This window comes from Cavia porcellus, unplaced genomic scaffold (assembly GCF_034190915.1).
Source record: "Cavia porcellus strain 051 isolate PalLab524CR breed Dunkin Hartley unplaced genomic scaffold, mCavPor4.1 scaffold_23, whole genome shotgun sequence".
Taxonomy (NCBI): domain Eukaryota; kingdom Metazoa; phylum Chordata; class Mammalia; order Rodentia; family Caviidae; genus Cavia; species Cavia porcellus.
In genome coordinates, this window is record NW_026947506.1 from 16109718 (window position 1) to 16133972 (window position 24255).

Below are 24255 nucleotides of genomic sequence, written 5' to 3' on the forward strand. Positions count from 1 at the left end.
CTAGTGAGGGGAGATGTTTGGACCTGGGGACTCTTGTTCCTGGTAACAGTGATAGCTAGTGAGGCCAGTGGACAATGCTGAGAGGCTCAGCAGTGTAGGTAAGCAGCAGACATCGAGGTCTTTACTGTCTGGCACAGAATGGAGAAGGATTTTGTCATTCAGCGGGAGGGAATGTTTGGCGGGAGCCATGTTGAAGTGAAGCCAGATGAACCTTAACCAGAACAGCTGCTGGCTTCCTTTAGAAGACCCTAGTTGGGTGCAGACACATGGAAATTGATTGGAATGAGCTTATTCAAATGAGCCTCCTCTTGAGGCAGGCTGGCTAATGCTGTCTACTACTCCATCATAAGGCAGTGCCTGGTTTGAAGGGAAAGAATGGCGGAACTCAGAACACTGTATCCATAGGGCATCTAATAATGAATCCAGAGAGAATCCTGGAAGAGAACAATTTTTTTTTTCATTCATTTTTCTTTTTGGCTTGGTATTTTCTTGTTTTATTCATCTGCTTTTGATTTCTCCTTTATTTTGTTCTTAATTTCTGCGGGTGACTGTGATTCCTAACTTCCCTGTGGGTATGCTTTTGTTTGGATTTCAATTTTTCTCTTTCAAATCTCATTTAGTCTTCTGCATTAGTTTCCCCCAGTAGGTGGGATCCATCTACCATCTCCGTTGTATTGTAATCTGTTTCCCTTTGGCCATTACTCTTCTTCCTCTGAAATATATTTTGAATCTTAACCCTTGAGGACAGATTGGACATATCATGAATCCATATATTGTTTATGATTGTTTGCATTCTGTTTTATCTTCCCGAATTCAGTTCATACTGTTAGGAAACTAGCAAGTATCACTCCAAGAATTCAACTGAAACAGAAAAGACATGAGAACACACAAATCAGACTAATCCTCTGGCACCCAGGCCAATAAAGCAAACCTGGGGGGAAATGAGGTTGCAAAATTTGAAAACCCAATAAACCCAATAGTAGGTTACTTCAATGTGGCAACAAGGCAATTGAATGAGGCTGTGGAATATATTAAAACAGAAGTAATCTCTCAAGTAACCACAACTAACTACAGAGATTACCAAAATACACAACCTTCTTAGTGATGTTAGTTCAGACACAGCCCAAAAGAAAAGGCGAGCTTACAAGAACTGTTGAAGCACAACCTAAGAAATAAATGAACCCATTAAATAGATTCAAGCCGATATGCAAGAGAAAAAAATCCATTTTAAAAATTCAGAGCACTTTAGGCCAGTTTGAGGAAAGGACTTCACATACTGAGTACAGGCTGGCACTTAGTGACGAGGAGAGACAACAAATGACATTAAAAGCACTTTGTAGACATCATGACAGAAAGCTTTCCTGGTACAGAAGAGGAATTTAACCTACCAATAATTGAGGCAATTATTTCTCCAGTTAGCACTGATTAAAAGAATTCTACCTGCCCATGTGTAATAGACAAGTTTGCAGACATTCAAATAAAAATAGAGTATTAAAATCTGTTAGGGATGGGCTGGGGATTTCTCTCAGTAGCATAAGCAATTTCCTGGCAAGCTGTAGTCCTGAGTTCTATCCCTGGTAACAATAAAAATGAAAAAGAGAAAAAAAAATCTGTTAGGGATGAGGACTGTTGTGCTCCTTCCAATAAGGTCCCCAAGTACATGAGGGTATGTAACACTTGTGAGGCTGGAGGAAAACTGGATCACACTCTGAGTATGTAAAACAGAAAAAAGAGAAGCTTTGGAAGAAAGCCAGTGATATCTATCCCTGAAGTGGTAGCCCTTCTTACTGTCTACCTTCCTTCCTTCCTTCCTTCCTTGTTTTCTTCCTTCCTTCCTTCCTTTCTTCCTTCCTTTCTTGCTTCCTTCTTTCGTTCCTTGCTTCCTTCCATCCCTCATTCCCTCTGTCCTTTCATTCTTTTGGTTTTTAATTCAAGTTAGTATTTAATCCCACATGTCCTTGAAACTGCAATGATATTCCTGCCTCAGCTTTGAGAGTGCTGGGATTAATGATGTGTTCGCCCACACCCTGCAAATCAGCATTGTTATTTTTTGTGAAAGGAGATAAAATTAAACACAACAAAACAGAGCAAAATTGGACATAATAACGCAATGTAAGAGATATAAATTTCAAAACTAGATAATCTGAAATCTTCCCTATCTATCATGTTGTCTATTTTTTTCTTCCAAATAGTTGTCCATGTCTTGCCACACAGAATTCATACTGAGAAACCTAGTATAAAATTAATCCAAACAGTCTGAGAAAGGAGTTTTAGGTCTTTAAAATCAGACAAAAAGGAAGTCACTAATGGCTGTGCTAGAATCGGTTGTTTGCTTCAAAATGCCTATGCATACTTTCATGTATGTGGAAACTCAGTTAAACACAACCAGCTTTAAAAAAAAAGACCATATTTTATAGAACAAACCAAAACATGGATAAAAGTATTGGGCTTCAAAGAGATGATCGAAGGAAATCCCCTCCTTACTACATTGCCTAGGGTCAACCTCTCAAGGGACGTCCAGATTACTGGCTCCGACATGCTAATGGGATAGGGGGAGAAGATGTGATGTTTGTTTCTCAGCCTGCAGGCTGGCAGACTCACAGCTGCTCATGGTGGGGAGAGGGTTTGCCTGGACTCCTGGCACTCCCAGCATGACCCATGTCCCAGGAAATGCCAGTGGAACTCAGTAATATTACTGTTTCCAAACATTGGGTCCAAGGAGTGAACTAGGTTAGTAGGAGATCTAAAAGCTCTGAGGAAGTAGCATTTACAGTTGTCCCACACTAGACTTTAGGTTTAGAGACATTCTGCCAATATTCACTGTTTGTGCCTGTCCCAAATCCATGTCCCTTGCTCCCGACACTGTATCAGATTACCCAGAAGAACCACCTCTTCACTCCCAGCACACCTATTTCTCATGGAGCCTTGAATCTGCTCCCTTCACATTACTTCCCTGCAACTGGCTTTCACCCACATGTGATCCCAAGGGAAAAGGTGCCTTATTGACCTCTCTGTCCTGCTTTGCTCCTTACCACCAGAAAGGAATAAACACAGAGGGCCTACTGAGAACAGTGGCATGCTGGAGTTACTATCCTCCACCCTAGCCTCTCATCTTCTGGAAATGGCAGGAAGACGATAGACCAGAGAACTCCCCCATATGAATGAGACAAAAGAAATTCTGGGCTAGTCAAACAGACTGTTTTCATAAACATATAGAAAAGACAGGTAGGATGAAAATTGACTGACTCTCACATTTTGAGTGAGACACACCTAGGGCAATTGGATTAGAATAGGGTGGGAAGAACCACCATAGGGTGGATCCTGTCCTAAGAGTTATAAAAGGGACACCAAGAAGGAAGAATCCTTTCTGTTTCCATGATGAGGTGGTTCCCTGCTTGAAACTTGGAATTCATATCCTTGCTTCCAGCCCAGATGAATTAGCCTCCTGAAAGGAACTCAGACGGGACTCAACAAGGCTTCGTATTTTAAGGTCTGTGCATTTTGGTGAGCTATTTCTTTGAGTGATCAAGAAACTTTTCAGAATTGACTTATATACTAGGAAATCTCAGTCAGCTTATTTCTAAATAAGTATTTCTTTTAATCTATAAACTAGGCTCTCTACTTGTGATTGCCATACTGCCCTGCCTGTCTTGGAACTGCTGACTGCAGTGAAATTTGTGCCATCTGGTGAAGAAGAAATTTGATTCCTGTGACTTGACAAGCTTGCTGCACTTTCACTCTGCTGATGTTAAGGGTTTCCAGTACCGCAGGCCCAGCAGAAATGTCACAGGGGCCAGCAGTGGACAGCAGGTACACCACAGACATCAAAGTAGTGAACGTGTCCTTTTTGTGGACCATTGATAACATTAGATTTTGCCTAAAGGAAATAGATGACTGCATTCAAAGTTCAATCTTTTCAGCTGAAGGAAATGATCAAGTGAAATGGTGCTTACGACTCTACCCAAATGGTCTTGATGAACAAAGCAAAGATTATGTGTGCTTATACCTGGGAATGATCTGCTGTCCAAGGAGGGTAGCTCATGCAAAATTCACCTTTTCCATTCTGAATGCCAAAGGAGAGAAAACCAAGGTGCTCTCAAGTCCACAAGCTTATACATTTGTGCGAGGAAAGGACTGGGGATTCAAACATTTCATCCTTAGAGAGTTTTTTTTGGATCCAAACAATGGGCTTCTCTCCAATGACAAGCTTTCCTTCTTCTGTGAAGTGAAAGTAGCACAAGATCCCACCAATCATTCCAGCCAGAATATTATGAAGCTGGTTAAGGTTCCTGAGGGCTGCTTGGCAGAGGATCTAGGAGGACTGTGGGAGCGATCCCAGCTCTCAGACTGTTGCTTGTGTGTGGCTGGCCAGGAATTCCAGGCTCACAAAGCCATCTTAGCAGCTCGCTCTCCAGTTTTCATGACGTTGTTGGAACATGAAAAGCAAGGAAGCAAAAAGAATCGTGTTGAAATCAGTGACATGGATCCTGAAGTTTTTAAGGAAATGATATACTTTATGTACACTGGAAAGGCACCAAACCTAGGGATCATGGCAACTGAACTGCTGGAGGCTGCAAGCAGGTTTGGTCTGGAGCGCCTGAAGCTCATGTGTGAGAACCACCTGTGCAGCAACCTCTCTGTGGAGAATGCCGTGGAAATCCTCATCTTGGCTGACCTCCACAGTGCACATCAGTTGAAAACCCGGACACTGGATTTCATCAATTTTCATGTTTCTGACATCCTGGAGACCTCTGAGTGGAAGGCCATGGTGGTGTCCCACCCTCACTTGGTGGCCGAAGCCTATCACTCTCTGGTTTCCATGCAGTGTGCATTCATGGTACCCCCATGCAAGCGTGTGAGACTGTCCTGAGATCCCACATCTATCTCCATTTATCTTCCCAAAACCCTGGCCACATTTGCTGCCCCTGAACCATAATATGCTAGGGCAATCCGTGGAAACTTCACTCTTCTATGTGGAAATATTAAATTGTGCCTCTCTAGGGGAGAGAAGGGTCCACCGTCTTAAGGTCAGAAAAAGGAAATGCGATACTGAGAATTTAGAAGTCGTGTATCATGCATTTTCAAATCTGTGTTTTATAATATTGAGCAAAGTGGGTTTTTACAGTGTCGATGCCAAACGGAAACCAAAACTCCTGTCAATGTTGAAGGCAGACCTGGGGTGGGGCTACCCTTAGAGGCAGGGACCATGAACTTCACTCTGTAAATGCAAGACTCCTTCCTGGCTTTCTGCACCATCATGCATCCCTGGGCACCCCACTTGTAACACGGGCTTTTTGCTGTCCCTCACTTTTCTCTGTAAATAAACCTGAATCTTACTTTGTACAGTTGTTTGGCTCCTCATCCTTTTTCTGTATGTTAGATTCAGAAGCTAAGAAAAATTTCAGTGTGCTGATGATTTCAGGCCCATCCACGGGATGAACACAGTGGATGTACAATGTCACTAATTAACATAGTAGATGGCAGAAATAAATGACCCAGAACTCAGGCTGCTGAAGCCAAAGGACAATCACACAATGCAAGTCTTTGCTCATGTTGTCCTGTCCCAGTGACACAGACAGGCAGCACAAGCACTACAGCACATTCCCGCAAAATCTAGGCCTCTGAGCGAGCAGTCCAATCATGGTCCTGGAGAAAAAAGAGAGGAAAATGCTCAGATTTACAAAAATGGCATGAAAGAGAATTAAAAGTAGAAGTGTTTTATGTATTTCAGAGGAATTCATGTTGAGGAAGCAAAATTTATTACTTACAACTGCACTGAGAAATGGCTGTTGGCAAATTCACACTATAAATCTCAAAAAGAGCTTTCTCACTGTGAACATTTAATATTCATAAGAATAGAATACATGTTTCTATGGTATTATGAAGAATAGAATTAAAATTAAAAATGAAAACGTAGTGGGTTTCATCTCAAAGTTTGGGCTTTTGTAAAAATCATTAGTGGTGTTACTCTGGAATCACCTAGAATTTGTAATGGCTCTGAGCTTCTAAAAATATATAAAGAAATGGATCCCCTTGTCTTGAACAGGTACAGATTTCAAAACATTTGTTTAATCAGGGCTTACAGCTGGTAACCCTTTATGTGCTGGTTGTGTAAATCTTCATGAATGTCAATATGGGATAACAACCTGTATAACAACTATGCAGTAAAATCACTAAGAGTTTTGTCTCTCTCTCTTTCTCTCTCTCTCTCTCTCTCTCTCTCTCTCTATATATATATATATATATATATATGTCTATCTGTCTGTCTGTATGTCTGTCTATCTATCTCTATCTCTCTCAGTCTTTATCATGGCTTGAACTCACAACTCACAACCTGGTTATTGCCAGGCAAGTGCTTCTTTGGCTCAGTTTACTGCCTGACTTTTGCAGATATTTGGCATACATATGTCCTATTCTTGTGTCCTTACTCCTAGAAGCGTCCCTTTCTCACCTCAAGCCGGCTGAGATTGTTGAAAATGAGACAAAATAATTCACTCTGTGTGCATATTTCTTGAAAAGAACTATGGTTCTTAGATGTTTTTGGGAATATGTGTTTTGGTATTATCACCCTCAAGTTTTATTTCACGTCCATTCTCTCCTCCTCATTAAAGAGAATAAAACAGGAAAAGCTTTAAAGGAGGAAAAAAGGAAAATTTTTATTAATTTTTTGTGTGAAAACTTTCAGAACACAGATTCCTCAGCTGTCCATACCTGACTTGCTGATTATGTAGGAGTCATCCCAGTTGCTTGGGAATCGCTGTTCATCCTACAAGGGAGAACATTCAAATGTTAATTTTTTTTCTTTCCAAATATGTAAATAGTTATTATCTTTTACATGAAATGTGGAAATTAAAAAGTATGAGTTTCTGTCACTGCCTCAAATGAACAACAAAAAACATTGAAAATAACTTACAAAGTGTACTTTCCTCATAGTGAAATGAATGGAGCAAAGTGGATTAGGGCAGAAGATTTTTCAGGGCAAGCACAGGTCTTCTCAGCTTCTCTGAGTACAAATATGTGTTACAGTGACTTATTGTCAAGTGCTTCATAGAAACAGAAGTTATATTGAATGTACAAATTGACCAAAAGAATGTTTTCCTTGCAATTCTACAGAGGAACCAGGCAAGAATTGCAGCTTAAGTGGCTGAAGGGCAACCAGTGAGATATGGCGCTATATTAACACTCTTGTGAGAATGACATGCCAGCTGTTAAGCATTAGGAGTTAGGACTGAGAATGCCTGTTCATTCCCTCAGTTGGTGTCACAGTTGTGAACTCTTGAAGGCTGAAGTGCTCCCGTTCCCAGAAAACAATCATCCCTCTGCGATGTTGGGATTCGATGGGGGTTAATGCTAATCCAACATTACTAGCAGAAGACTTTTTTGAAGAAACCACTTGTTTGACTGCTTAATTCTAAGAAAAATATATGACAGAAGATGAACAAGAATTTGCCATAACTTTACAGGCATTCTGAAACAAGGAAATCACCAACTGCATTTGGCAAGCACTGAAAGGCCTGCCAAAGTCCCCGGAGGCACCAATTTACCTGTATCATCCAAAGTTGTGTGTCACACATTCTCGAGCTACTAGTGAAGGCATCTTGTGACACTTCCAACTCTTATGTGCAAACAACACACTAATAAATAAAGTATCTATCGAGGAGTCCCGGATGATGAAAGTGGTAGGAGACTAGTGACAAATAGTAAACTTGCATGAACCATTTCGTTTCCTTCATTCAAGTCTAGTCACAATATGACTGATTATTTATGTGTATAGTTAGCATGTAGTGATCTCTCACTCAGAAAATCAACAACCCTAGGAAAACATGGAACAGATTTAGAGTTTTCTAACCAAAATGGGAAGCAACAGGAGCCAAATGTACCTGACCTTGAAAGCAGGCACATGGATTAGCCTTATCACACCTCTGTGGAAGACATCTCGGTCTAAATTCTTAGGTACTGTAACCCTGAATCTTTAAAGTTTCTATTCCTCTTTACTTTCCATTTTGCACTTGTAATTCATCCTACTGTCATCTTGTAATCTCAATAAACCGCAACTTACTATGTATCACAAGGTATATGCCAGGCAATATTCTTGTATCTGTACACAAGAATGTGGAAAAATTTTTGCCCCTTCAGTTCTAACATAGCTCTAGGGCTGGATTAGAAACAAAAGCAGCATTTTCCCACCTTTCATTAGCCTGGTTTAAAAGGCATTGCTACACAAAGAGAATTCATGAAAAAATGTACAAAATGTTCCTACAAGGCTGATGACATTTTCCATGCAAATGGAATTCCACAGTGTATCCAAGGAAGAAACTTATACAATATTCTAAGAAGGGTTAATTTTGGAAAAATTTTACCCTATTTAAAAGGAAATTCAAGAGCTTGCATTTCATTAGCTTTACTACATTTTGTGTGTGTGTTTGTGTGCGTGTGTGTGTGTGTGTGTGTATCTCTAATAGTGAGTGTTATGCTCATATTTGTAAAAGTAGCTATAGAGAAGAAAATTTATTACAAATTACCCATGATTTCTATTTTTCTTGTCATTTTGTACAAGAAAGTATCTTCTTAATGTAGAAGTATCAAAATCGACACAACTGAATTACAACTAGTGCACATATTTTGTATAAAATTCAGAACCTAAAATTAACTAAGAGAGCACAGCAATGATGATTGTTGGGTATTGCACTGATAGGGGCATTGAACCTATTTTGGTTATGCTAGTTATTGCAGAATCAGGAAATCATCAACTCTAGTGAGGGGAGATGTTTGGACCTGGGGACTCTTGTTCCTGGTAACAGTGATAGCTAGTGAGGCCAGTGGACAATGCTGAGAGGCTCAGCAGTGTAGGTAAGCAGCAGACATCGAGGTCTTTACTGTCTGGCACAGAATGGAGAAGGATTTTGTCATTCAGCGGGAGGGAATGTTTGGCGGGAGCCATGTTGAAGTGAAGCCAGATGAACCTTAACCAGAACAGCTGCTGGCTTCCTTTAGAAGACCCTAGTTGGGTGCAGACACATGGAAATTGATTGGAATGAGCTTATTCAAATGAGCCTCCTCTTGAGGCAGGCTGGCTAATGCTGTCTACTACTCCATCATAAGGCAGTGCCTGGTTTGAAGGGAAAGAATGGCGGAACTCAGAACACTGTATCCATAGGGCATCTAATAATGAATCCAGAGAGAATCCTGGAAGAGAACAATTTTTTTTTTCATTCATTTTTCTTTTTGGCTTGGTATTTTCTTGTTTTATTCATCTGCTTTTGATTTCTCCTTTATTTTGTTCTTAATTTCTGCGGGTGACTGTGATTCCTAACTTCCCTGTGGGTATGCTTTTGTTTGGATTTCAATTTTTCTCTTTCAAATCTCATTTAGTCTTCTGCATTAGTTTCCCCCAGTAGGTGGGATCCATCTACCATCTCCGTTGTATTGTAATCTGTTTCCCTTTGGCCATTACTCTTCTTCCTCTGAAATATATTTTGAATCTTAACCCTTGAGGACAGATTGGACATATCATGAATCCATATATTGTTTATGATTGTTTGCATTCTGTTTTATCTTCCCGAATTCAGTTCATACTGTTAGGAAACTAGCAAGTATCACTCCAAGAATTCAACTGAAACAGAAAAGACATGAGAACACACAAATCAGACTAATCCTCTGGCACCCAGGCCAATAAAGCAAACCTGGGGGGAAATGAGGTTGCAAAATTTGAAAACCCAATAAACCCAATAGTAGGTTACTTCAATGTGGCAACAAGGCAATTGAATGAGGCTGTGGAATATATTAAAACAGAAGTAATCTCTCAAGTAACCACAACTAACTACAGAGATTACCAAAATACACAACCTTCTTAGTGATGTTAGTTCAGACACAGCCCAAAAGAAAAGGCGAGCTTACAAGAACTGTTGAAGCACAACCTAAGAAATAAATGAACCCATTAAATAGATTCAAGCCGATATGCAAGAGAAAAAAATCCATTTTAAAAATTCAGAGCACTTTAGGCCAGTTTGAGGAAAGGACTTCACATACTGAGTACAGGCTGGCACTTAGTGACGAGGAGAGACAACAAATGACATTAAAAGCACTTTGTAGACATCATGACAGAAAGCTTTCCTGGTACAGAAGAGGAATTTAACCTACCAATAATTGAGGCAATTATTTCTCCAGTTAGCACTGATTAAAAGAATTCTACCTGCCCATGTGTAATAGACAAGTTTGCAGACATTCAAATAAAAATAGAGTATTAAAATCTGTTAGGGATGGGCTGGGGATTTCTCTCAGTAGCATAAGCAATTTCCTGGCAAGCTGTAGTCCTGAGTTCTATCCCTGGTAACAATAAAAATGAAAAAGAGAAAAAAAAATCTGTTAGGGATGAGGACTGTTGTGCTCCTTCCAATAAGGTCCCCAAGTACATGAGGGTATGTAACACTTGTGAGGCTGGAGGAAAACTGGATCACACTCTGAGTATGTAAAACAGAAAAAAGAGAAGCTTTGGAAGAAAGCCAGTGATATCTATCCCTGAAGTGGTAGCCCTTCTTACTGTCTACCTTCCTTCCTTCCTTCCTTCCTTGTTTTCTTCCTTCCTTCCTTCCTTTCTTCCTTCCTTTCTTGCTTCCTTCTTTCGTTCCTTGCTTCCTTCCATCCCTCATTCCCTCTGTCCTTTCATTCTTTTGGTTTTTAATTCAAGTTAGTATTTAATCCCACATGTCCTTGAAACTGCAATGATATTCCTGCCTCAGCTTTGAGAGTGCTGGGATTAATGATGTGTTCGCCCACACCCTGCAAATCAGCATTGTTATTTTTTGTGAAAGGAGATAAAATTAAACACAACAAAACAGAGCAAAATTGGACATAATAACGCAATGTAAGAGATATAAATTTCAAAACTAGATAATCTGAAATCTTCCCTATCTATCATGTTGTCTATTTTTTTCTTCCAAATAGTTGTCCATGTCTTGCCACACAGAATTCATACTGAGAAACCTAGTATAAAATTAATCCAAACAGTCTGAGAAAGGAGTTTTAGGTCTTTAAAATCAGACAAAAAGGAAGTCACTAATGGCTGTGCTAGAATCGGTTGTTTGCTTCAAAATGCCTATGCATACTTTCATGTATGTGGAAACTCAGTTAAACACAACCAGCTTTAAAAAAAAAGACCATATTTTATAGAACAAACCAAAACATGGATAAAAGTATTGGGCTTCAAAGAGATGATCGAAGGAAATCCCCTCCTTACTACATTGCCTAGGGTCAACCTCTCAAGGGACGTCCAGATTACTGGCTCCGACATGCTAATGGGATAGGGGGAGAAGATGTGATGTTTGTTTCTCAGCCTGCAGGCTGGCAGACTCACAGCTGCTCATGGTGGGGAGAGGGTTTGCCTGGACTCCTGGCACTCCCAGCATGACCCATGTCCCAGGAAATGCCAGTGGAACTCAGTAATATTACTGTTTCCAAACATTGGGTCCAAGGAGTGAACTAGGTTAGTAGGAGATCTAAAAGCTCTGAGGAAGTAGCATTTACAGTTGTCCCACACTAGACTTTAGGTTTAGAGACATTCTGCCAATATTCACTGTTTGTGCCTGTCCCAAATCCATGTCCCTTGCTCCCGACACTGTATCAGATTACCCAGAAGAACCACCTCTTCACTCCCAGCACACCTATTTCTCATGGAGCCTTGAATCTGCTCCCTTCACATTACTTCCCTGCAACTGGCTTTCACACACATGTGATCCCAAGGGAAAAGGTGCCTTATTGACCGATCTGTCCTGCTTTGCTCCTTACCACCAGAAAGGTATAAACACAGAGGGCCTACTGAGAACAGTGGCATGCTGGAGTTACTATCCTCCACCCTAGCCTCTCATCTTCTGGAAATGGCAGGAAGACGATAGACCAGAGAACTCCCCCATATGAATGAGACAAAAGAAATTCTGGGCTAGTCAAACAGACTGTTTTCATAAACATATAGAAAAGACAGGTAGGATGAAAATTGACTGACTCTCACATTTTGAGTGAGACACACCTAGGGCAATTGGATTAGAATAGGGTGGGAAGAACCACCATAGGGTGGATCCTGTCCTAAGAGTTATAAAAGGGACACCAAGAAGGAAGAATCCTTTCTGTTTCCATGATGAGGTGGTTCCCTGCTTGAAACTTGGAATTCATATCCTTGCTTCCAGCCCAGATGAATTAGCCTCCTGAAAGGAACTCAGACGGGACTCAACAAGGCTTCGTATTTTAAGGTCTGTGCATTTTGGTGAGCTATTTCTTTGAGTGATCAAGAAACTTTTCAGAATTGACTTATATACTAGGAAATCTCAGTCAGCTTATTTCTAAATAAGTATTTCTTTTAATCTATAAACTAGGCTCTCTACTTGTGATTGCCATACTGCCCTGCCTGTCTTGGAACTGCTGACTGCAGTGAAATTTGTGCCATCTGGTGAAGAAGAAATTTGATTCCTGTGACTTGACAAGCTTGCTGCACTTTCACTCTGCTGATGTTAAGGGTTTCCAGTACCGCAGGCCCAGCAGAAATGTCACAGGGGCCAGCAGTGGACAGCAGGTACACCACAGACATCAAAGTAGTGAACGTGTCCTTTTTGTGGACCATTGATAACATTAGATTTTGCCTAAAGGAAATAGATGACTGCATTCAAAGTTCAATCTTTTCAGCTGAAGGAAATGATCAAGTGAAATGGTGCTTACGACTCTACCCAAATGGTCTTGATGAACAAAGCAAAGATTATGTGTGCTTATACCTGGGAATGATCTGCTGTCCAAGGAGGGTAGCTCATGCAAAATTCACCTTTTCCATTCTGAATGCCAAAGGAGAGAAAACCAAGGTGCTCTCAAGTCCACAAGCTTATACATTTGTGCGAGGAAAGGACTGGGGATTCAAACATTTCATCCTTAGAGAGTTTTTTTTGGATCCAAACAATGGGCTTCTCTCCAATGACAAGCTTTCCTTCTTCTGTGAAGTGAAAGTAGCACAAGATCCCACCAATCATTCCAGCCAGAATATTATGAAGCTGGTTAAGGTTCCTGAGGGCTGCTTGGCAGAGGATCTAGGAGGACTGTGGGAGCGATCCCAGCTCTCAGACTGTTGCTTGTGTGTGGCTGGCCAGGAATTCCAGGCTCACAAAGCCATCTTAGCAGCTCGCTCTCCAGTTTTCATGACGTTGTTGGAACATGAAAAGCAAGGAAGCAAAAAGAATCGTGTTGAAATCAGTGACATGGATCCTGAAGTTTTTAAGGAAATGATATACTTTATGTACACTGGAAAGGCACCAAACCTAGGGATCATGGCAACTGAACTGCTGGAGGCTGCAAGCAGGTTTGGTCTGGAGCGCCTGAAGCTCATGTGTGAGAACCACCTGTGCAGCAACCTCTCTGTGGAGAATGCCGTGGAAATCCTCATCTTGGCTGACCTCCACAGTGCACATCAGTTGAAAACCCGGACACTGGATTTCATCAATTTTCATGTTTCTGACATCCTGGAGACCTCTGAGTGGAAGGCCATGGTGGTGTCCCACCCTCACTTGGTGGCCGAAGCCTATCACTCTCTGGTTTCCATGCAGTGTGCATTCATGGTACCCCCATGCAAGCGTGTGAGACTGTCCTGAGATCCCACATCTATCTCCATTTATCTTCCCAAAACCCTGGCCACATTTGCTGCCCCTGAACCATAATATGCTAGGGCAATCCGTGGAAACTTCACTCTTCTATGTGGAAATATTAAATTGTGCCTCTCTAGGGGAGAGAAGGGTCCACCGTCTTAAGGTCAGAAAAAGGAAATGCGATACTGAGAATTTAGAAGTCGTGTATCATGCATTTTCAAATCTGTGTTTTATAATATTGAGCAAAGTGGGTTTTTACAGTGTCGATGCCAAACGGAAACCAAAACTCCTGTCAATGTTGAAGGCAGACCTGGGGTGGGGCTACCCTTAGAGGCAGGGACCATGAACTTCACTCTGTAAATGCAAGACTCCTTCCTGGCTTTCTGCACCATCATGCATCCCTGGGCACCCCACTTGTAACACGGGCTTTTTGCTGTCCCTCACTTTTCTCTGTAAATAAACCTGAATCTTACTTTGTACAGTTGTTTGGCTCCTCATCCTTTTTCTGTATGTTAGATTCAGAAGCTAAGAAAAATTTCAGTGTGCTGATGATTTCAGGCCCATCCACGGGATGAACACAGTGGATGTACAATGTCACTAATTAACATAGTAGATGGCAGAAATAAATGACCCAGAACTCAGGCTGCTGAAGCCAAAGGACAATCACACAATGCAAGTCTTTGCTCATGTTGTCCTGTCCCAGTGACACAGACAGGCAGCACAAGCACTACAGCACATTCCCGCAAAATCTAGGCCTCTGAGCGAGCAGTCCAATCATGGTCCTGGAGAAAAAAGAGAGGAAAATGCTCAGATTTACGAAAATGGCATGAAAGAGAATTAAAAGTAGAAGTGTTTTATGTATTTCAGAGGAATTCATGTTGAGGAAGCAAAATTTATTACTTACAACTGCACTGAGAAATGGCTGTTGGCAAATTCACACTATAAATCTCAAAAAGAGCTTTCTCACTGTGAACATTTAATATTCATAAGAATAGAATACATGTTTCTATGGTATTATGAAGAATAGAATTAAAATTAAAAATGAAAACGTAGTGGGTTTCATCTCAAAGTTTGGGCTTTTGTAAAAATCATTAGTGGTGTTACTCTGGAATCACCTAGAATTTGTAATGGCTCAGAGCTTCTAAAAATATATAAAGAAATGGATCCCCTTGTCTTGAACAGGTACAGATTTCAAAACATTTGTTTAATCAGGGCTTACAGCTGGTAACCCTTTATGTGCTGGTTGTGTAAATCTTCATGAATGTCAATATGGGATAACAACCTGTATAACAACTATGCAGTAAAATCACTAAGAGTTTTGTCTCTCTCTCTTTCTCTCTCTCTCTCTCTCTCTCTCTCTCTATATATATATATATATATATATGTCTATCTGTCTGTCTGTATGTCTGTCTATCTATCTCTATCTCTCTCAGTCTTTATCATGGCTTGAACTCACAACTCACAACCTGGTCATTGCCAGGCAAGTGCTTCTTTGGCTCAGTTTACTGCCTGACTTTTGCAGATATTTGGCATACATATGTCCTATTCTTGTGTCCTTACTCCTAGAAGTGTCCCTTTCTCACCTCAAGCTGGCTGAGATTGTTGAAAATGAGACAAAATAATTCACTCTGTGTGCATATTTCTTGAAAAGAACTATGGTTCTTAGATGTTGTGGGAATATGTGTTTTGGTATTATCACCCTCAAGTTTTATTTCACGTCCATTCTCTCCTCCTCATTAAAGAGAATAAAACAGGAAAAGCTTTAAAGGAGGAAAAAAGGAAAAATTTATTAATTTTTTGTGTGAAAACTTTCAGAACACAGATTCCTCAGCTGTCCATACCTGACTTGCTGATTAGGTAGGAGTCATCCCAGTTGCTTGGGAATCGCTGTTCATCCTACAAGGGAGAACATTCAAATGTTAATTTTTTTTCTTTCCAAATATGTAAAGAGTTATTATCTTTTACATGAAATGTGGAAATTAAAAAGTATGAGTTTCTGTCACTGCCTCAAATGAACAACAAAAAACATTGAAAATAACTTACAAAGTGTAATTTCCTCATAGTGAAATGAATGGAGCAAAGTGGATTAGGGCAGAAGATTTTTCAAGGCAAGCACAGGTCTTCTCAGCTTCTCTGAGTACAAATATGTGTTACAGTGACTTATTGTCAAGTGCTTCATAGAAACAGAAGTTATATTGAATGTACAAATTGACCAAAAGAATGTTTTCCTTGCAATTCTACAGAGGAACCAGGCAAGAATTGCAGCTTAAGTGGCTGAAGGGCAACCAGTGAGATATGGCGCTATATTAACACTCTTGTGAGAATGACATGCCAGCTGTTAAGCATTAGGAGTTAGGACTGAGAATGCCTGTTCATTCCCTCAGTTGGTGTCACAGTTGTGAACTCTTGAAGGCTGAAGTGCTCCCGTTCCCAGAAAACAATCATCCCTCTGCGATGTTGGGATTCGATGGGGGTTAATGCTAATCCAACATTACTAGCAGAAGACTTTTTTGAAGAAACCACTTGTTTGACTGCTTAATTCTAAGAAAAATATATGACAGAAGATGAACAAGAATTTGCCATAACTTTACAGGCATTCTGAAGCAAGGAAATCACCAACTGCATTTGGCAAGCACTGAAAGGCCTGCCAAAGTCCCCGGAGGCACCAATTTACCTGTATCATCCAAAGTTGTGTGTCACACATTCTCGAGCTACTAGTGAAGGCATCTTGTGACACTTCCAACTCTTATGTGCAAACAACACACTAATAAATAAAGTATCTATCCAGGAGTCCCGGATGATGAAAGTGGTAGGAGACTAGTGACAAATAGTAAACTTGCATGAACCATTTTGTTTCCTTCATTCAAGTCTAATCACAATATGACTGATTATTTATGTGTATAGTTAGCATGTAGTGATCTCTCACTCAGAAAATCAACAACCCTAGGAAAACATGGATCAGATTTAGAGTTTTCTAACCAAAATGGGAAGCAACAGGAGCCAAATGTACCTGACCTTGAAATCAGGCACATGGATTAGCCTTATCACACCTCTGTGGAAGACATCTCGGTCTAAATTCTTAGGTACTGTAACCCTGAATCTTTAAAGTTTCTATTCCTCTTTACTTTCCATTTTGCACTTGTAATTCATCCTACTGTCATCTTGTAATCTCAATAAACCGCAACTTACTATGTATCACAAGGTATATGCCAGGCAATACTCTTGTATCTGTACACAAGAATGTGGAAAAATTTTTGCCCCTTCAGTTCTAACATAGCTCTAGGGCTGGATTAGAAACAAAAGCAGCATTTTCCCACCTTTCATTAGCCTGGTTTAAAAGGCATTGCTACACAAAGAGAATTCATGAAAAAATGTACAAAATGTTCCTACAAGGCTGATGACATTTTCCATGCAAATGGAATTCCACAGTGTATCCAAGGAAGAAACTTATACAATATTCTAAGAAGGGTTAATTTTGGAAAAATTTTACCCTATTTAAAAGGAAATTCAAGAGCTTGCATTTCATTAGCTTTACTACATTTTGTGTGTGTGTTTGTGTGCGTGTGTGTGTGTGTGTGTGTATCTCTAATAGTGAGTGTTATGCTCATATTTGTAAAAGTAGCTATAGAGAAGAAAATTTATTACAAATTACCCATGATTTCTATTTTTCTTGTCATTTTGTACAAGAAAGTATCTTCTTAATGTAGAAGTATCAAAATCTACACAACTGAATTACAACTAGTGCACATATTTTGTATAAAATTCAGAACCTAAAATTAACTAAGAGAGCACAGCAATGATGATTGTTGGGTATTGCACTGATAGGGGCATTGAACCTATTTTGGTTATGCTAGTTATTGCAGAATCAGGAAATCATCAACACTAGTGAGGGGAGATGTTTGGACCTGGGGACTCTTGTTCCTGGTAACAGTGATAGCTAGTGAGGCCAGTGGACAATGCTGAGAGGCTCAGCAGTGTAGGTAAGCAGCAGACATCGAGGTCTTTACTGTCTGGCACAGAATGGAGAAGGATTTTGTCATTCAGCGGGAGGGAATGTTTGGCGGGAGCCATGTTGAAGTGAAGCCAGATGAACCTTAACCAGAACAGCTGCTGGCTTCCTTTAGAAGACCCTAGTTGGGTGCAGACACATGGAAATTGATTGGAATGAGCTTATTCAAATGAGCCTCCTCTTGAGGCAGGCTGGTTAATGCTGTCTACTACTCCATCATAAGGCAGTGCCTGGTTTGAAGGGAAAGAATGGCGGAACTCAGAACACTGTATCCATAGGGCATCTAATAATGAATCCAGAGAGAATCCTGGAAGAGAACGATTTTTTTTTCATTCATTTTTCTTTTTGGTTTGGTATTTTCTTGTTTTATTCATCTGCTTTTAATTTCTCCTTTATTTTGTTCTTAATTTCTGCGGGTGACTGTGATTCCTAACTTCCCTGTGGGTATGCTTTTGTTTGGATTTCAATTTTTCTCTTTCAAATCTCATTTAGTCTTCTGCATTAGTTTCCCCCAGTAGGTGGGATCCATCTACCATCTCCGTTGTATTGTAATCTCTTTCCCTTTGGCCATTACTCTTCTTCCTCTGAAATATATTTTGAATCTTAACCCTTGAGGACAGATTGGACATATCATGAATCCATATATTGTTTATGATTGTTTGCATTCTGTTTTATCTTCCCGAATTCAGTTCATACTGTTAGGAAACTAGCAAGTATCACTCCAAGAATTCAACTGAAACAGAAAAGACATGAGAACACACAAATCAGACTAATCCTCTGGCACCCAGGCCAATAAAGCAAACCTGGGGGGAAATGAGGTTGCAAAATTTGAAAACCCAATAAACCCAATAGTAGGTTACTTCAATGTGGCAACAAGGCAATTGAATGAGGCTGTGGAATATATTAAAACAGAAGTAATCTCTCAAGTAACCACAACTAACTACAGAGATTACCAAAATACACAACCTTCTTAGTGATGTTAGTTCAGACACAGCCCAAAAAAAAAGGCGAGCTTACAAGAACTGTTGAAGCACAACCTAAGAAATAAATGAACCCATTAAATAGATTCAAGCCGATATGCAAGAGAAAAAAATCCATTTTAAAAATTCAGAGCACTTTAGGCCAGTTTGAGGAAAGGACTTCACATACTGAGTACAGGCTGGCACTTAGTGACGAGGAGAGACAACAAATGACATTAAAAGCACTTTGTAGACATCATGACAGAAAGCTTTCCTGGTACAGAAGAGGAATTTAACCTACCAATAATTGAGGCAATTATTTCTCCAGTTAGCACTGATTAAAAGAATTCTACCTGCCCATGTGTAATAGACAAGTTTGCAGACATTCAAATAAAAATAGAGTATTAAAATCTGTTAGGGATGGGCTGGGGATTTCTCTCAGTAGCATAAGCAATTTCCTGGCAAGCTGTAGTCCTGAGTTCTATCCCTGGTAACAATAAAAATGAAAAAGAGAAAAAAAAAATCTGTTAGGGATGAGGACTGTTGTGCTCCTTCCAATAAGGTCCCCAAGTACATGAGGGTATGTAACACTTGTGAGGCTGGAGGAAAACTGGATCACACTCTGAGTATGTAAAACAGAAAAAAGAGAAGCTTTGGAAGAAAGCCAGTGATATCTATCCCTGAAGTGGTAGCCCTTCTTACTGTCTACCTTCCTTCCTTCCTTCCTTCCTTGTTTTCTTCCTTCCTTCCTTCCTTTCTTCCTTCCTTTCTTGCTTCCTTCTTTCGTTCCTTGCTTCCTTCCATCCCTCATTCCCTCTGTCCTTTCATTCTTTTGGTTTTTAATTCAAGTTAGTATTTAATCCCACATGTCCTTGAAACTGCAATGATATTCCTGCCTCAGCTTTGAGAGTGCTGGGATTAATGATGTGTTCGCCCACACCCTGCAAATCAGCATTGTTATTTTTTGTGAAAGGAGATAAAATTAAACACAACAAAACAGAGCAAAATTGGACATAATAACGCAATGTAAGAGATATAAATTTCAAAACTAGATAATCTGAAATCTTCCCTATCTATCATGTTGTCTATTTTTTTCTTCCAAATAGTTGTCCATGTCTTGCCACACAGAATTCATACTGAGAAACCTAGTATAAAATTAATCCAAACAGTCTGAGAAAGGAGTTTTAGGTCTTTAAAATCAGACAAAAAGGAAGTCACTAATGGCTGTGCTAGAATCGGTTGTTTGCTTCAAAATGCCTATGCATACTTTCATGTATGTGGAAACTCAGTTAAACACAACCAGCTTTAAAAAAAAAGACCATATTTTATAGAACAAACCAAAACATGGATAAAAGTATTGGGCTTCAAAGAGATGATCGAAGGAAATCCCCTCCTTACTACATTGCCTAGGGTCAACCTCTCAAGGGACGTCCAGATTACTGGCTCCGACATGCTAATGGGATAGGGGGAGAAGATGTGATGTTTGTTTCTCAGCCTGCAGGCTGGCAGACTCACAGCTGCTCATGGTGGGGAGAGGGTTTGCCTGGACTCCTGGCACTCCCAGCATGACCCATGTCCCAGGAAATGCCAGTGGAACTCAGTAATATTACTGTTTCCAAACATTGGGTCCAAGGAGTGAACTAGGTTAGTAGGAGATCTAAAAGCTCTGAGGAAGTAGCATTTACAGTTGTCCCACACTAGACTTTAGGTTTAGAGACATTCTGCCAATATTCACTGTTTGTGCCTGTCCCAAATCCATGTCCCTTGCTCCCGACACTGTATCAGATTACCCAGAAGAACCACCTCTTCACTCCCAGCACACCTATTTCTCATGGAGCCTTGAATCTGCTCCCTTCACATTACTTCCCTGCAACTGGCTTTCACACACATGTGATCCCAAGGGAAAAGGTGCCTTATTGACCGATCTGTCCTGCTTTGCTCCTTACCACCAGAAAGGTATAAACACAGAGGGCCTACTGAGAACAGTGGCATGCTGGAATTACTATCCTCCACCCTAGCCTCTCATCTTCTGGAAATGGCAGGAAGACGATAGACCAGAGAACTCCCCCATATGAATGAGACAAAAGAAATTCTGGGCTAGTCAAACAGACTGTTTTCATAAACATATAGAAAAGACAGGTAGGATGAAAATTGACTGACTCTCACATTTTGAGTGAGACACACCTAGGGCAATTGGATTAGAATAGGGTGGGAAGAACCACCATAGGGTGGATCCTGTCCTAAGAGTTATAAAAGGGACACCAAGAAGGAAGAATCCTTTCTGTTTCCATGATGAGGTGGTTCCCTGCTTGAAACTTGGAATTCATATCCTTGCTTCCAGCCCAGATGAATTAGCCTCCTGAAAGGAACTCAGACGGGACTCAACAAGGCTTCGTATTTTAAGGTCTGTGCATTTTGGTGAGCTATTTCTTTGAGTGATCAAGAAACTTTTCAGAATTGACTTATATACTAGGAAATCTCAGTCAGCTTATTTCTAAATAAGTATTTCTTTTAATCTATAAACTAGGCTCTCTACTTGTGATTGCCATACTGCCCTGCCTGTCTTGGAACTGCTGACTGCAGTGAAATTTGTGCCATCTGGTGAAGAAGAAATTTGATTCCTGTGACTTGACAAGCTTGCTGCACTTTCACTCTGCTGATGTTAAGGGTTTCCAGTACCGCAGGCCCAGCAGAAATGTCACAGGGGCCAGCAGTGGACAGCAGGTACACCACAGACATCAAAGTAGTGAACGTGTCCTTTTTGTGGACCATTGATAACATTAGATTTTGCCTAAAGGAAATAGATGACTGCATTCAAAGTTCAATCTTTTCAGCTGAAGGAAATGATCAAGTGAAATGGTGCTTACGACTCTACCCAAATGGTCTTGATGAACAAAGCAAAGATTATGTGTGCTTATACCTGGGAATGATCTGCTGTCCAAGGAGGGTAGCTCATGCAAAATTCACCTTTTCCATTCTGAATGCCAAAGGAGAGAAAACCAAGGTGCTCTCAAGTCCACAAGCTTATACATTTGTGCGAGGAAAGGACTGGGGATTCAAACATTTCATCCTTAGAGAGTTTCTTTTGGATCCAAACAATGGGCTTCTCTCCAATGACAAGCTTTCCTTCTTCTGTGAAGTGAAAGTAGCACAAGATCCCACCAATCATTCCAGCCAGAATATTAGGAAGCTGGTTAAGGTTCCTGAGGGCTGCTTGGCAGAGGATCTAGGAGGACTGTGGGAGCGATCCCAGCTCTCAGACTGTTGCTTGTGTGTGGCTGGCCAGGAATTCCAGGCTCACAAAGCCATCTTAGCAGCTCGCTCTCCAGTTTTCATGGCGTTGTTGGAACATGAAAAGCAAGGAAGCAAAAAGAATTGTGTTGAAATCAGTGACATGGATCCTGAAGTTTTTAAGGAAATGATATACTTTATGTACACTGGAAAGGCACCAAACCTAGGGATCATGGCAACTGAACTGCTGGAGGCTGCAAGCAGGTTTGGTCTGGAGCGCCTGAAGCTCATGTGTGAGAACCACCTGTGCAGCAACCTCTCTGTGGAGAATGCCGTGGAAATCCTCATCTTGGCTGACCTCCACAGTGCACATCAGTTGAAAACCCGGACACTGGATTTCATCAATTTTCATGTTTCTGACATCCTGGAGACCTCTGAGTGGAAGGCCATGGTGGTGTCCCACCCTCACTTGGTGGCCGAAGCCTATCACTCTCTGGTTTCCATGCAGTGTGCATTCATGGTACCCCCATGCAAGCGTGTGAGACTGTCCTGAGATCCCACATCTATCTCCATTTATCTTCCCAAAACCCTGGCCACATTTGCTGCCCCTGAACCATAATATGCTAGGGCAATCCGTGGAAACTTCACTCTTCTATGTGGAAATATTAAATTGTGCCTCTCTAGGGGAGAGAAGGGACCACCGTCTTAAGGTCAGAAAAAGGAAATGCGATACTGAGAATTTAGAAGTCGTGTATCATGCATTTTCAAATCTGTGTTTTATAATATTGAGCAAAGTGGGTTTTTACAGTGTCGATGCCAAACGGAAACCAAAACTCCTGTCAATGTTGAAGGCAGACCTGGGGTGGGGCTACCCTTAGAGGCAGGGACCATGAACTTCACTCTGTAAATGCAAGACTCCTTCCTGGCTTTCTGCACCATCATGCATCCCTGGGCACCCCACTTGTAACACGGGCTTTTTGCTGTCCCTCACTTTTCTCTGTAAATAAACCTGAATCTTACTTTGTACAGTTGTTTGGCTCCTCATCCTTTTTCTGTCTGTTAGATTCAGAAGCTAAGAAAAATTTCAGTGTGCTGATGATTTCAGGCCCATCCACGGGATGAATACAGTGGATGTACAATGTCACTAATTAACATAGTAGATGGCAGAAATAAATGACCCAGAACTCAGGCTGCTGAAGCCAAAGGACAATCACACAATGCAAGTCTTTGCTCATGTTGTCCTGTCCCAGTGACACAGACAGGCAGCACAAGCACTACAGCACATTCCCGCAAAATCTAGGCCTCTGAGCGAGCAGTCCAATCATGGTCCTGGAGAAAAAAGAGAGGAAAATGCTCAGATTTACGAAAATGGCATGAAAGAGAATTAAAAGTAGAAGTGTTTTATGTATTTCAGAGGAATTCATGTTGAGGAAGCAAAATTTATTACTTACAACTGCACTGAGAAATGGCTGTTGGCAAATTCACACTATAAATCTCAAAAAGAGCTTTCTCACTGTGAACATTTAATATTCATAAGAATAGAATACATGTTTCTATGGTATTATGAAGAATAGAATTAAAATTAAAAATGAAAACGTAGTGGGTTTCATCTCAAAGTTTGGGCTTTTGTAAAAATCATTAGTGGTGTTACTCTGGAATCACCTAGAATCTGTAATGGCTCAGAGCTTCTAAAAATATATAAAGAAATGGATCCCCTTGTCTTGAACAGGTACAGATTTCAAAACATTTGTTTAATCAGGGCTTACAGCTGGTAACCCTTTATGTGCTGGTTGTGTAAATCTTCATGAATGTCAATATGGGATAACAACCTGTATAACAACTATGCAGTAAAATCACTAAGAATTTTGTCTCTCTCTCTTTCTCTCTCTCTCTCTCTCTCTTTCTCTCTCTCTCTCTCTCTCTCTCTATATATATATATATATATATATGTCTATCTGTCTGTCTGTATGTCTGTCTATCTATCTCTTTCTCTCTCAGTCTTTATCATGGCTTGAACTCACAACTCACTACCTGGTCATTGCCAGGCAAGTGCTTCTTTGGCTCAGTTTACTGCCTGACTTTTGCAGATATTTGGCATACATATGTCCTATTCTTGTGTCCTTACTCCTAGAAGTGTCCCTTTCTCACCTCAAGCTGGCTGAGATTGTTGAAAATGAGACAAAATAATTCACTCTGTGCATATTTCTTGAAAAGAACTATGGTTCTTAGATGTTGTGGAAATATGTGTTTTGGTATTATCACCCTCAAGTTTTATTTCACGTCCATTCTCTCCTCCTCATTAAAGAGAATAAAACAGGAAAAGCTTTAAAGGAGGAAAAAAGGAAAATTTTTATTAATTTTTTGTGTGAAAACTTTCAGAACACAGATTCCTCAGCTGTCCATACCTGACTTGCTGATTAGGTAGGAGTCATCCCAGTTG

The 24255-nt window shown here is 40.6% G+C and overlaps 2 protein-coding genes across 2 annotated transcripts; both read left to right on the forward strand.

Moving 5' to 3' along the window:
* Nucleotides 1–3745: 3745 nt before the first annotated feature.
* On the forward strand, nucleotides 3746–4870 carry LOC134472327 (speckle-type POZ protein-like). Its single transcript, XM_063233650.1, has one exon. It carries the CDS (start codon nucleotides 3746–3748, stop codon nucleotides 4868–4870), a length of 1125 nt encoding a protein of 374 aa, XP_063089720.1.
* A 7627-nt stretch (nucleotides 4871–12497) lies between these two features.
* On the forward strand, nucleotides 12498–13622 carry LOC134472328 (speckle-type POZ protein-like). Its single transcript, XM_063233651.1, has one exon. It carries the CDS (start codon nucleotides 12498–12500, stop codon nucleotides 13620–13622), a length of 1125 nt encoding a protein of 374 aa, XP_063089721.1.
* The last annotated feature ends 10633 nt before the right edge of the window (nucleotides 13623–24255 follow it).